Below are 14,122 nucleotides of genomic sequence, written 5' to 3'. Positions count from 1 at the left end.
ACGAGTGAAGCTGTTTTACTGTCGTGTTTGTTCAGATCATCTCCAGGTGGAAGACGAGAGTCTGAGCAGAGCTTTGACTCTTCCTTCCCAGAAACTTGATCTTCTTCTCACAAACCACGAGACTAACTCTGAAGAGTCGTGTCTGTGAAGAAGAAGCTTCATGAAGAACCAGCTCAGATGTTCATGTTGTTCTCACCGTCTGGACTTTCAGGGTCCCCCCCCCCCCCACACACACACACAACAATACTTACACATAGTCACACAAACTCAGAGTCACACATGAATGAACTCACACATACTTTCACACGTAAAAAAAAATTGTCACACACACAAGCTCCCTGACTAACACAGACAAACACACAAACATGATTCCATTCACAAAAAAAAGCCACAGTCACACATTCATAGACGCACACAGTCACACACATACACAGACTTACACGCAAAAACCTAGTCACATACATGCTCATAGGGAAACACACATTGATTTCAACACACACAAAATACCACTGACCCACAGTGACAGATGTTGATGTTGTTCTCACCGTCTGGACTTTCAGAGCCTAAAAGAATTTACCTGAACGACAGAGTCCACCTCCCTGATGATCCTCTGGCTGAGGAACACCAAGACTCTGGTCTGGACTCTGAAGGAGCCAGAAAGGAAGTTCAGGACAGAGAGTCTGGATCAACAGAGGGAGAGAAAGAGCAGCAACAGCAGGAGAGAAGATGTGAAGAGACTGAAAGTGTGTCGCTGCAACAACTGGACACTTCAGTAACACAACAACATCATGATCCTCCATCTTTGATGACGACCAGTGTTGAGGAGTCACATGACCTCACAGAACACAAGACAACAAGTAAGAGCTGCTACACTGAGACACACATACTCAGAGACACATACACACAAAATCACACTAATAGAAACTCATGTTCACAGACACACACCCAAACATAAAACTTTGTTACACACACAGGCTGACAGACTAACACAAACATGATAACAGGCTAAAACACACACAGACACACAAACACATTTCCAAACATTAGAAAGTAAGTGAGTAAGTAAGTAATTTGTATTTGTATAGCCCTTTTCCAGACCAGGGTCACAAAGCGCTTAAACAATCAAAATACTCAATCAAGTATATACTTTAAAGTTCAAGATAATACTGAGAACAACACAGGAGTTTCAGAAAATCAAGGAAAAGCCTGAACAAATAAGTGAATTGAAACAACTATTTTATCTCTGTATTTATTGACAAGAGGATTAAAGACAACACGTTTCTTTATAACCTGCCAGAGAATAAAAGTTTATCTGGTGTGGACTCTGAAGGAGCCAGAGAGGAGAGAGTCCCAGCTGAGGAAACATCAGATGGAGAGAGAAAGGAGGGAGGAAGTCATGCTAGTGACGACCAACAGCAGGAGAGAAGACCAGGTGAGAGCTGCTACACTCAAGTGTCAGTATCATAGGAGAGAAGTTCAGGACAGAGAGTCTGGATCAACAGAGGGAGAGAAAGAGCAGCAACAGCAGGAGAGAAGATGTGAAGAGACTGAAAGTGTGTCGCTGCAACAACTGGACACTTCAGTAACACAACAACATCATGATCCTCCATCTTTGATGACGACCAGCGTTGAGGAGTCACATGACCTCACAGAACACAAGCCCACACACAGTCACAGACATTCTTAGTCACAGACGAGAAAGGAGGATCAAAGGTGAACACTAGAAAGTGAATTGAAACAACAATTTTATCTTTGTATTTATTGATGAGAGGATTAAAAACAAGACGTGTCTATACAAACCCCCCCCCCCCCCCCCCCACAAACACACACACTAAAAGACACAAACACACAGAGACGCACATTCTCACACACACAGAGTCACAGCTCTTTCCATTAATGTCGGTCATATACGAGCAGTGTCGCCGGGGGTTTCTCATAACCGGAGTCGAAACCGCAGCCCTCTCCGTGAGGAAGCATCACCACCTTCTACGTCGGCCAGACGCTCACATTTCCAGGATCGGCGTGAACATAAGGGACGTAACGAGCGACGATCCAGAAAGAATACCCGAAGACGGGACGGCCCTCGCCAAGGTCAGATGAATCAGCCGAACCCGACCCCCCACCAGACCCAGTGTCAGGTCCAGGGGGGCAGTCCGACTCCATCAGCACCTGGTGCATTTGGACAGCACCCTTATCGATTTGAAGGTTACAAAGTCTATGATGGTGGTCCATGTAAGTCTGTTTCCACTTCTGAAACTGTAATTATGTCGGTACATAAGACGAAGACTGACAGAGTAGGTTTGTCTTCCTCAGTCAAAGTGTTAACAGAAGCTCCAGCAACGACTGATTCTGACGTCATCGCTGCTACGGTCGTTGTTTCCGGAGCTAAATGGGCTTCTGTCGGAATAAATCACGATTCCACACACTCGTCTCAACCAGTGCATCCGGGACAAGAAAGAGAAACTTCAGGTGGTAAGTTTTCAACATGTGAGAGAGAAGACATATTTTACTAGTATTGTGATGTTTTATGTCCTTTAATAAGTTGTGATGAACAGAAAGTTTGCGAGACTTTTCTACCAGTTATAAGTATAGAAATAAACTAGTCTTGTACAGCTCACCTCTTTAATTAAACATTAGAAATTGAATTGAAATAACAATTTTATCTCTGTATTTATTGACAAGAGGATTAAAAACATGACATGTTTCTACTTAACCCACCAGAGAATAAAAGTGTATCTGGTGTGGACTCTGAAGGAGCCAGAGAGGAGAGAGTCTCAGCTGAGGAAACATCAGATGGAGAGAGAAAGGAGGGAGGAAGTCATGCTAGTGACGACCAACAGCAGGAGAGAAGACCAGGTGAGAGCTGCTACACTCAAGTGTCAGTATCATAGGAGAGAAGTGTCTCATACACACACATACACACACACACACACACACACACACACATTCTCTCACACACACCGACTGACAAAAACCCACAGCCAGAGACTCACAGACACACTAAAAGTCACACATATACGAACGCACGCAAAGACAAACACAGTCACAGAAACTTACACACACAGACTCACACAGTCACACACACTGGAAGCTTCAGTGTTCAAGTGTTTCAGTGTCTAAGACAAAGAACATGTGAACACGTGTCAGTATGTTGTGTTTCCAGACGTGCAGCTGAAGACAGACGAGGACGGAGGATCAAAGTTGTCTCTGACCAACACCTCCACTCACACTCCCTCACCAGCAGAACCTGGTGTAGACTCTGAAGGAGCCAGAGAGGAGAGAGTCCCAGCTGAGGAAACATCAGATGGAGAGAGAAAGGAGGGAGGAAGTCATGCTAGTGACGACCAACAGCAGGAGAGAAGACCTGAGGAGACGGAGGAGGGATCATGTGACCTCACAGAGCACAATCACACAGGTGAGAGCTGCTACACTCAAGTATTATAGGAGAAAAGTCACACACACCAGCTCAGATGTTGATGTTGTTCTCACCGTCTGGACTTTCAGGGTCTCAAAGAACTAACCTGCCCGACAGAGTCCACCTCCCTGATGGTCCTCTGGCTGAGGAACACCAAGACTCTGGTCTGGACTCTGAAGGAGCCAGAAAGGAAGTTCAGGACAGAGAGTCTGGATCAACAGAGGGAGAGAAAGAGCAGCAACAGCAGGAGAGAAGATGTGAAGAGACTGAAAGTGTGTCGCTGCAACAACTGGACACTTCAGTAACACAACAACATCATGATCCTCCATCTTTGATGACGACCAGTGTTGAGGAGTCACATGACCTCACAGAACACAAGACAACAAGTAAGAGCTGCTACACTGAGACACACACACACACTGACACAAACACACAAAATCACAATGACAGAAACTCACGTTCACAGACACACACCCAAACTCACAGAAAAAACTTTGTCACACACACAAGCAGACAGACTAACACAAACATGATTACAGGCTAAAACACACACACACACACAAACACATTTCCACACTAACGGACACACACACACAAACTTAGTCAATAACATGGATGGATGGATGGATGGATGGATTAAAAACACACAAATTCACACACACACACAAAAACCCACTGACACACAGTCCATGACACACTCAAACTCACACAAAGAGACACTGACTCACACAAACACACACAGTCAAAGACACAAACACACCCACACAGTCACAGACACACACGCTATACAAATAAAAATAACTTACTTACTTACTTACACGCACACACACAAAAAACACACATTCAAAGACACAAACACACAGAGACGCACACACTCACAGAGTCACAGACATACTTAGTCACAGAACATGTCGGAGGATCAAAGGTGAAGGTCAAGACACACATTAACTTGAAAAAATGATTTTTAGTTATATTTTACTAGTATTGTGAGGTTTTATGTCCTTTAATAAGTTGTGATGAACAGAAAGTTTGTGACACTTTTCTACCAGTTCAACATCTAGAATAACGACTACTTATAAGTAAAGAAATAAACTGGTCTTGTATAGCTCACCTCTTTATTTAAAAATTAGAAAGTGAATTGAAACAACAATTTTATCTCTGTATTTATTGACGAGAGTATTAAAAACATAACACGTGTCTATATAACCTGCCAGAGAATAAAAAATCTGTTTCATTTGTCTTTTCAGCAATTTTTATATCAAAAGGAAAATTCGATGTGGAAAAACAGGCGACAAAACAAGGTATGTGTGACTTCCTGTTTGTAACGTAGACTAGTTAGACTTGTACAAGAACCTTCTACACAAGAAAGGATCTTGTGTTTCTTTGATTTTTCTCCACTAAGACGAATCCTGACGTTCATCAATTGTCTGACGAGGAGAAGCGATGGTCGCTAAACTGATGTGTTGTTCACATTAAGATAGTTAAAGATTCTCTCTGGTCTAGAAATAAGTTGTCTAGTTAACCCACACAGGAGCACTAACAAGACAAAGTCTGTAACGACTCACGGTTTTGAAGTTATTACTTTATAAAGTTCTCCCCCATCGGAAATCTGGGCGAATGAGAGGTTACAAGAGCGTAGTCCATTATGACGTAATAATGGCTTCGCTCCTCCTCCAGCCAGTTGTAATCACGCCTTTTTTTCATACAATGAGTCCTTTGGAGGTGGAGACTTCTTGGATTTATGATGCGTGTTGACACACCCTGATGCTTGACCAATCACAGCAGAGTGGGTGTGGTTTTGGTAAACAAGATTTAATCATTGGGAAGAACTGAGTGTTTTCAGTGGGCGGGGCTTAAGATAATTTTCTAATGTAAATGTTCTGACTATTGACACTTTGTGATTGATTGACATGTGTGTTATTGCTTTGGTCTGTATGTACAATTACATTTCATCTTCACCACAACATGATAACAACACACAGTCACAACAGGTTGCAGGTTTGATTACAGGTGTATGAGAGCATGTATGTCTTTCAGACACTCTGGTTTCCTCCCACAAAATATACACAGTTGATTAAAATGATCTGAGGTTTCATTCTTTCGTTCAGACATGTTATTTAGAAAAGAGTGCCCTCTAGTGGGCTCTGGGTATAAAAAAAACAACACATTAAATCAGAGTGAAGCTGTCACAAGTTTTACTCGTGTTTGTTCAGATCATCTCCAGGTGGAAGACGAGAGTCTGAGCAGAGCTTTGACTCTTCCTTCCTGCCAGAATCTAAACCACGAGTCGTGTCCGTGAAGAAGAAGCTTCATGAAGAACCAGCTCAGATGTTCATGTTCTTCTCACCATCTGGACTTTCAGGGTCTCAAAGAACTAACCTGCCCGACAGAGTCCACCTCCCTGATGATCCTCTGGCTGAGGAACACCAAGACTCTCGTCTGGACTCTGAAGGAGCCAGAGAGGAAGTTCAGGACAGAGAGTCTGGATCAACAGAGGGAGAGAAAGAGCAGCAACAGCAGGAGAGAAGATGTGAAGAGACTGAAAGTGTGTCGCTGCAACAACTGGACACTTCAGTAACACAACAACATCAAGATCCTCCATCTTTGATGACGACCAGTGTTGAGGAGTCACATGACCTCACAGGACACAAGACAACAAGTAAGAGCTGCTACACTGAGACACACATACTCACAGACACAAACACACAAAATCACAATGACAAAAATTCACGTTCACAGACACACACACATCCATACTCACAGAAAAACATTAAAAAAACGTCACTCACACAAGCTGACAGACTAACAACATAGATTGATAGATGGATGGTTGGATGGATGGATGGATGGAAAACATACATATTCGCACACAAACAAAAACCCACTGACACACAGTCCATGACACACTCAAACTGACACGAAGAGACACTGACTCACACTAATGCACACAGTAAAATACACAAAAACAGAGACGCAAACAATCACACACACACAGTCACAGACATACTTAGTCACAGACGAGAAATGAGGATCAAAGGTGAACACTAGAAAGTGAATTGAAACAACAATTTTATCTTTGTATTTATTGATGAGAGGATTAAAAACAACACGTGTCTATACAAACCCCCCCCCCCTCCCCCCCACACACACACACTAAAAGACACAAACACACACACACACACACTCTCACACACACAGAGTCACAGCTCTTTCCATTAATGTCGGTCATATACGAGCAGTGTCGCCGGGGGTTTCTCATAACCGGAGTCGAAACCGCAGCCCTCTCCGTGAGGAAGCATCACCACCTTCTACGTCGGCCAGACGCTCACATTTCCAGGATCGGCGTGAACATAAGGGACGTAACGAGCGACGATCCAGAAAGAATACCCGAAGACGGGACGGCCCTCGCCAAGGTCAGATGAATCAGCCGAACCCGACCCCCCACCAGACCCAGTGTCAGGTCCAGGGGGGCAGTCCGACTCCATCAGCACCTGGTGCATTTGGACAGCACCCTTATCGATTTGAAGGTTACAAAGTCTATGATGGTGGTCCATGTAAGTCTGTTTCCACTTCTGAAACTGTAATTATGTCGGTACATAAGACGAAGACTGACAGAGTAGGTTTGTCTTCCTCAGTCAAAGTGTTAACAGAAGCTCCAGCAACGACTGATTCTGACGTCATCGCTGCTACGGTCGTTGTTTCCGGAGCTAAATGGGCTTCTGTCGGAATAAATCACGATTCCACACACTCGTCTCAACCAGTGCATCCGGGACAAGAAAGAGAAACTTCAGGTGGTAAGTTTTCAACATGTGAGAGAGAAGACATATTTTACTAGTATTGTGATGTTTTATGTCCTTTAATAAGTTGTGATGAACAGAAAGTTTGCGAGACTTTTCTACCAGTTATAAGTATAGAAATAAACTAGTCTTGTACAGCTCACCTCTTTAATTAAACATTAGAAATTGAATTGAAATAACAATTTTATCTCTGTATTTATTGACAAGAGGATTAAAAACATGACATGTTTCTACTTAACCCACCAGAGAATAAAAGTGTATCTGGTGTGGACTCTGAAGGAGCCAGAGAGGAGAGAGTCTCAGCTGAGGAAACATCAGATGGAGAGAGAAAGGAGGGAGGAAGTCATGCTAGTGACGACCAACAGCAGGAGAGAAGACCAGGTGAGAGCTGCTACACTCAAGTGTCAGTATCATAGGAGAGAAGTGTCTCATACACACACATACACACACACACACACACACACACACACATTCTCTCACACACACCGACTGACAAAAACCCACAGCCAGAGACTCACAGACACACTAAAAGTCACACATATACGAACGCACGCAAAGACAAACACAGTCACAGAAACTTACACACACAGACTCACACAGTCACACACACTGGAAGCTTCAGTGTTCAAGTGTTTCAGTGTCTAAGACAAAGAACATGTGAACACGTGTCAGTATGTTGTGTTTCCAGACGTGCAGCTGAAGACAGACGAGGACGGAGGATCAAAGTTGTCTCTGACCAACACCTCCACTCACACTCCCTCACCAGCAGAACCTGGTGTAGACTCTGAAGGAGCCAGAGAGGAGAGAGTCCCAGCTGAGGAAACATCAGATGGAGAGAGAAAGGAGGGAGGAAGTCATGCTAGTGACGACCAACAGCAGGAGAGAAGACCTGAGGAGACGGAGGAGGGATCATGTGACCTCACAGAGCACAATCACACAGGTGAGAGCTGCTACACTCAAGTATTATAGGAGAAAAGTCACACACACCAGCTCAGATGTTGATGTTGTTCTCACCGTCTGGACTTTCAGGGTCTCAAAGAACTAACCTGCCCGACAGAGTCCACCTCCCTGATGGTCCTCTGGCTGAGGAACACCAAGACTCTGGTCTGGACTCTGAAGGAGCCAGAAAGGAAGTTCAGGACAGAGAGTCTGGATCAACAGAGGGAGAGAAAGAGCAGCAACAGCAGGAGAGAAGATGTGAAGAGACTGAAAGTGTGTCGCTGCAACAACTGGACACTTCAGTAACACAACAACATCATGATCCTCCATCTTTGATGACGACCAGTGTTGAGGAGTCACATGACCTCACAGAACACAAGACAACAAGTAAGAGCTGCTACACTGAGACACACACACACACTGACACAAACACACAAAATCACAATGACAGAAACTCACGTTCACAGACACACACCCAAACTCACAGAAAAAACTTTGTCACACACACAAGCAGACAGACTAACACAAACATGATTACAGGCTAAAACACACACACACACACAAACACATTTCCACACTAACGGACACACACACACAAACTTAGTCAATAACATGGATGGATGGATGGATGGATGGATTAAAAACACACAAATTCACACACACACACAAAAACCCACTGACACACAGTCCATGACACACTCAAACTCACACAAAGAGACACTGACTCACACAAACACACACAGTCAAAGACACAAACACACCCACACAGTCACAGACACACACGCTATACAAATAAAAATAACTTACTTACTTACTTACACGCACACACACAAAAAACACACATTCAAAGACACAAACACACAGAGACGCACACACTCACAGAGTCACAGACATACTTAGTCACAGAACATGTCGGAGGATCAAAGGTGAAGGTCAAGACACACATTAACTTGAAAAAATGATTTTTAGTTATATTTTACTAGTATTGTGAGGTTTTATGTCCTTTAATAAGTTGTGATGAACAGAAAGTTTGTGACACTTTTCTACCAGTTCAACATCTAGAATAACGACTACTTATAAGTAAAGAAATAAACTGGTCTTGTATAGCTCACCTCTTTATTTAAAAATTAGAAAGTGAATTGAAACAACAATTTTATCTCTGTATTTATTGACGAGAGTATTAAAAACATAACACGTGTCTATATAACCTGCCAGAGAATAAAAAATCTGTTTCATTTGTCTTTTCAGCAATTTTTATATCAAAAGGAAAATTCGATGTGGAAAAACAGGCGACAAAACAAGGTATGTGTGACTTCCTGTTTGTAACGTAGACTAGTTAGACTTGTACAAGAACCTTCTACACAAGAAAGGATCTTGTGTTTCTTTGATTTTTCTCCACTAAGACGAATCCTGACGTTCATCAATTGTCTGACGAGGAGAAGCGATGGTCGCTAAACTGATGTGTTGTTCACATTAAGATAGTTAAAGATTCTCTCTGGTCTAGAAATAAGTTGTCTAGTTAACCCACACAGGAGCGCTAACAAGACAAAGTCTGTAACGACTCACGGTTTTGAAGTTATTACTTTATAAAGTTCTCCCCCATCGGAAATCTGGGCGAATGAGAGGTTACAAGAGCGTAGTCCATTATGACGTAATAATGGCTTCGCTCCTCCTCCAGCCAGTTGTAATCACGCCTTTTTTTCATACAATGAGTCCTTTGGAGGTGGAGACTTCTTGGATTTATGATGCGTGTTGACACACCCTGATGCTTGACCAATCACAGCAGAGTGGGTGTGGTTTTGGTAAACAAGATTTAATCATTGGGAAGAACAGAGTGTTTTCAGTGGGCGGGGCTTAAGATAATTTTCTAATGTAAATGTTCTGACTATTGACACTTTGTGATTGATTGACATGTGTGTTATTGCTTTGGTCTGTATGTACAATTACATTTCATCTTCACCACAACATGATAACAACACACAGTCACAACAGGTTGCAGGTTTGATTACAGGTGTATGAGAGCATGTATGTCTTTCAGACACTCTGGTTTCCTCCCACAAAATATACACAGTTGATTAAAATGATCTGAGGTTTCATTCTGTCGTTCAGACATGTTATTTAGAAAAGAGTGCCCTCTAGTGGGCTCTGGGTATAAAAAAAACAACACATTAAATCAGAGTGAAGCTGTCACAAGTTTTACTCGTGTTTGTTCAGATCATCTCCAGGTGGAAGACGAGAGTCTGAGCAGAGCTTTGACTCTTCCTTCCTGCCAGAATCTAAACCACGAGTCGTGTCCGTGAAGAAGAAGCTTCATGAAGAACCAGCTCAGATGTTCATGTTCTTCTCACCATCTGGACTTTCAGGGTCTCAAAGAACTAACCTGCCCGACAGAGTCCACCTCCCTGATGATCCTCTGGCTGAGGAACACCAAGACTCTCGTCTGGACTCTGAAGGAGCCAGAGAGGAAGTTCAGGACAGAGAGTCTGGATCAACAGAGGGAGAGAAAGAGCAGCAACAGCAGGAGAGAAGATGTGAAGAGACTGAAAGTGTGTCGCTGCAACAACTGGACACTTCAGTAACACAACAACATCAAGATCCTCCATCTTTGATGACGACCAGTGTTGAGGAGTCACATGACCTCACAGGACACAAGACAACAAGTAAGAGCTGCTACACTGAGACACACATACTCACAGACACAAACACACAAAATCACAATGACAAAAATTCACGTTCACAGACACACACACATCCATACTCACAGAAAAACATTAAAAAAACGTCACTCACACAAGCTGACAGACTAACAACATAGATTGATAGATGGATGGTTGGATGGATGGATGGATGGAAAACATACATATTCGCACACAAACAAAAACCCACTGACACACAGTCCATGACACACTCAAACTGACACGAAGAGACACTGACTCACACTAATGCACACAGTAAAATACACAAAAACAGAGACGCAAACAATCACACACACACAGTCACAGACATACTTAGTCACAGACGAGAAAGGAGGATCAAAGGTGAACACTAGAAAGTGAATTGAAACAACAATTTTATCTTTGTATTTATTGATGAGAGGATTAAAAACAACACGTGTCTATACAAACCCCCCCCCCTCCCCCCCCACACACACACACTAAAAGACACAAACACACACACACACACACTCTCACACACACAGAGTCACAGCTCTTTCCATTAATGTCGGTCATATACGAGCAGTGTCGCCGGGGGTTTCTCATAACCGGAGTCGAAACCGCAGCCCTCTCCGTGAGGAAGCATCACCACCTTCTACGTCGGCCAGACGCTCACATTTCCAGGATCGGCGTGAACATAAGGGACGTAACGAGCGACGATCCAGAAAGAATACCCGAAGACGGGACGGCCCTCGCCAAGGTCAGATGAATCAGCCGAACCCGACCCCCCACCAGACCCAGTGTCAGGTCCAGGGGGGTAGTCCGACTCCATCAGCACCTGGTGCATTTGGACAGCACCCTTATCGATTTGAAGGTTACAAAGTCTATGATGGTGGTCCATGTAAGTCTGTTTCCACTTCTGAAACTGTAATTATGTCGGTACATAAGACGAAGACTGACAGAGTAGGTTTGTCTTCCTCAGTCAAAGTGTTAACAGAAGCTCCAGCAACGACTGATTCTGACGTCATCGCTGCTACGGTCGTTGTTTCCGGAGCTAAATGGGCTTCTGTCGGAATAAATCACGATTCCACACACTCGTCTCAACCAGTGCATCCGGGACAAGAAAGAGAAACTTCAGGTGGTAAGTTTTCAACACGTGAGAGAGAAGACATATTTTACTATTATTGTGATGTTTTATGTCCTTTAATAAGTTGTGATGAACAGAAAGTTTGCAACACTTTTCTACCAGTTATAAGTATAGAAATAAACTAGTCTTGTACAGCTCACCTCTTTAATTAAATATTAGAAATTGAATTGAAATAACAATTTTATCTCTGTATTTATTGACAAGAGGATTAAAAACATGACATGTTTCTATTTAACCCACCAGAGAATAAAAGTGTATCTGGTGTGGACTCTGAAGGAGCCAGAGAGGAGAGAGTCTCAGCTGAGGAAACATCAGATGGAGAGAGAAAGGAGGGAGGAAGTCATGCTAGTGACGACCAACAGCAGGAGAGAAGACCAGGTGAGAGCTGCTACACTCAAGTGTCAGTATCATAGGAGAGAAGTGTCTCATACACACACATACACACACACACACACACACACACACACATTCTCTCACACACACCGACTGACAAAAACCCACAGCCAGAGACTCACAGACACACTAAAAGTCACACATATATGAACACACGCAAAGACAAACACAGTCACAGAAACTTACACACACAGACTCACACAGTCACACACACTGGAAGCTTCAGTGTTCAAGTGTTTCAGTGTCTAAGACACAGAACATGTGAACACGTGTCAGTATGTTGTGTTTCCAGACGTGCAGCTGAAGACAGACGAGGACGGAGGATCAAAGTTGTCTCTGACCAACACCTCCACTCACACTCCCTCACCAGCAGAACATGGTGTGGACTCTGAAGGAGCCAGAGAGGAGAGAGTCCCAGCTGAGGAAACATCAGATGGAGAGAGAAAGGAGGGAGGAAGTCATGCTAGTGACGACCAACAGCAGGAGAGAAGACCTGAGGAGACGGAGGAGGGATCACGTGACCTCACAGAGCACAATCACACAGGTGAGAGCTGCTACACTCAAGTATTATAGGAGAAAAGTCACACACACCAGCTCAGATGTTGATGTTGTTCTCACTGTCTGGACTTTCAGGTTCTCAAAGAACTAACCTGCCCGACAGAGACCACCTCCCTGATGATCCTCTGGCTGAGGAACACCAAGACTCTGGTCTGGACTCTGAAGGAGCCAGAAAGGAAGTTCAGGACAGAGAGTCTGGATCAACAGAGGGAGAGAAAGAGCAGCAACAGCAGGAGAGAAGATGTGAAGAGACTGAAAGTGTGTCGCTGCAACAACTGGACACTTCAGTAACACAACAACATCATGATCCTCCATCTTTGATGACGACCAGTGTTGAGGAGTCACATGACCTCACAGAACACAAGACAACAAGTAAGAGCTGCTACACTGAGACACACATACTCACAGACACATACACACAAAATCACACTAACAGAAACTCACGTTCACAGACACACACCCAAACTCACAGAAAAAACGTTGTCACACACACAAGCTGACAGACTAACACAAACATGATCACAGGCTAAAACACACACACACACAGATAAAAGACATAAACACACCCACGCAGTCACAGACACCCACCCACACACACACACACACACACGCACACACTCACTAAAAGACATAAACACACCCACGCAGTCACAGACACCCACCCACACACACACACACACACACACACTCTCACACACACAGTCACAGCTCTTGCCATTAATGCCGGTCATGTACGAGCAGTGTCGCCGTGGACTTCTCGTAAACGGTGTCGAGACCGCAGCCCTCTCCGTGAGGAAGGATCTCCGTCTTCTAAGTCGGCCAGACGCTCACATTGCCAGGATCGGCGTGAACATGAGCGACGTGACGAACGACGATCCAGAGAGAATACCAGAGGACGGGACGGCCCTTGCCAAGGTCAGATGAATCAGCCGAACCCGACCCACCACCAGACCCAGTGTCAGGTCCAGGGGGGCAGTCCGACTCCATCAGCACCTGGTGCATTTGGACAGCACCCTTATCGATTTGAAGGTGGCAAGAAAGTCTATGATGGTGGTCCATGTAAGTCTGTTTCCACTTCTGAAACTGTAATTATGTCGGTACATAAGACGAAGACTGACAGAGTAGGTTTGTCTTCCTCAGTCAAAGTGTTAACAGAAGCTCCAGCAACGACTGATTCTAATTCTGACGTCATCGCTGCTACGGTCGTTGTTCCCGGAGC

At 44.0% G+C, this 14,122-nt stretch overlaps 1 protein-coding gene across 1 annotated transcript in view; it reads left to right on the top strand.

Annotated features, from left to right (window-relative positions):
• The window catches only part of LOC148068449 (uncharacterized), a 51,158-nt gene extending 37,331 nt beyond the window's left edge, over window positions 1–13,827 (top strand). The window contains exons 6-13 of the mRNA XM_087804608.1: window positions 561–743; window positions 1,918–2,091; window positions 2,722–2,856; window positions 3,164–3,415; window positions 7,901–8,152; window positions 12,638–12,889; window positions 12,979–13,190; window positions 13,645–13,827. Of these exons, the coding sequence (XP_087660734.1) occupies window positions 561–743; window positions 1,918–2,091; window positions 2,722–2,856; window positions 3,164–3,415; window positions 7,901–8,152; window positions 12,638–12,889; window positions 12,979–13,190; window positions 13,645–13,827 (1,643 nt within the window). The remainder of the gene's footprint in view (window positions 1–560; window positions 744–1,917; window positions 2,092–2,721; window positions 2,857–3,163; window positions 3,416–7,900; window positions 8,153–12,637; window positions 12,890–12,978; window positions 13,191–13,644) is intronic.
• The last annotated feature ends 295 nt before the right edge of the window (window positions 13,828–14,122 follow it).

This window comes from Callionymus lyra, chromosome 12 (genome assembly GCF_982586985.1).
Source record: "Callionymus lyra chromosome 12, fCalLyr1.hap1.1, whole genome shotgun sequence".
Lineage (NCBI taxonomy): Eukaryota > Metazoa > Chordata > Actinopteri > Syngnathiformes > Callionymidae > Callionymus > Callionymus lyra.
The sequence above is the reverse complement of the archived record's forward strand: the minus strand, read 5'-3'. Positions and strand labels throughout refer to the sequence as shown.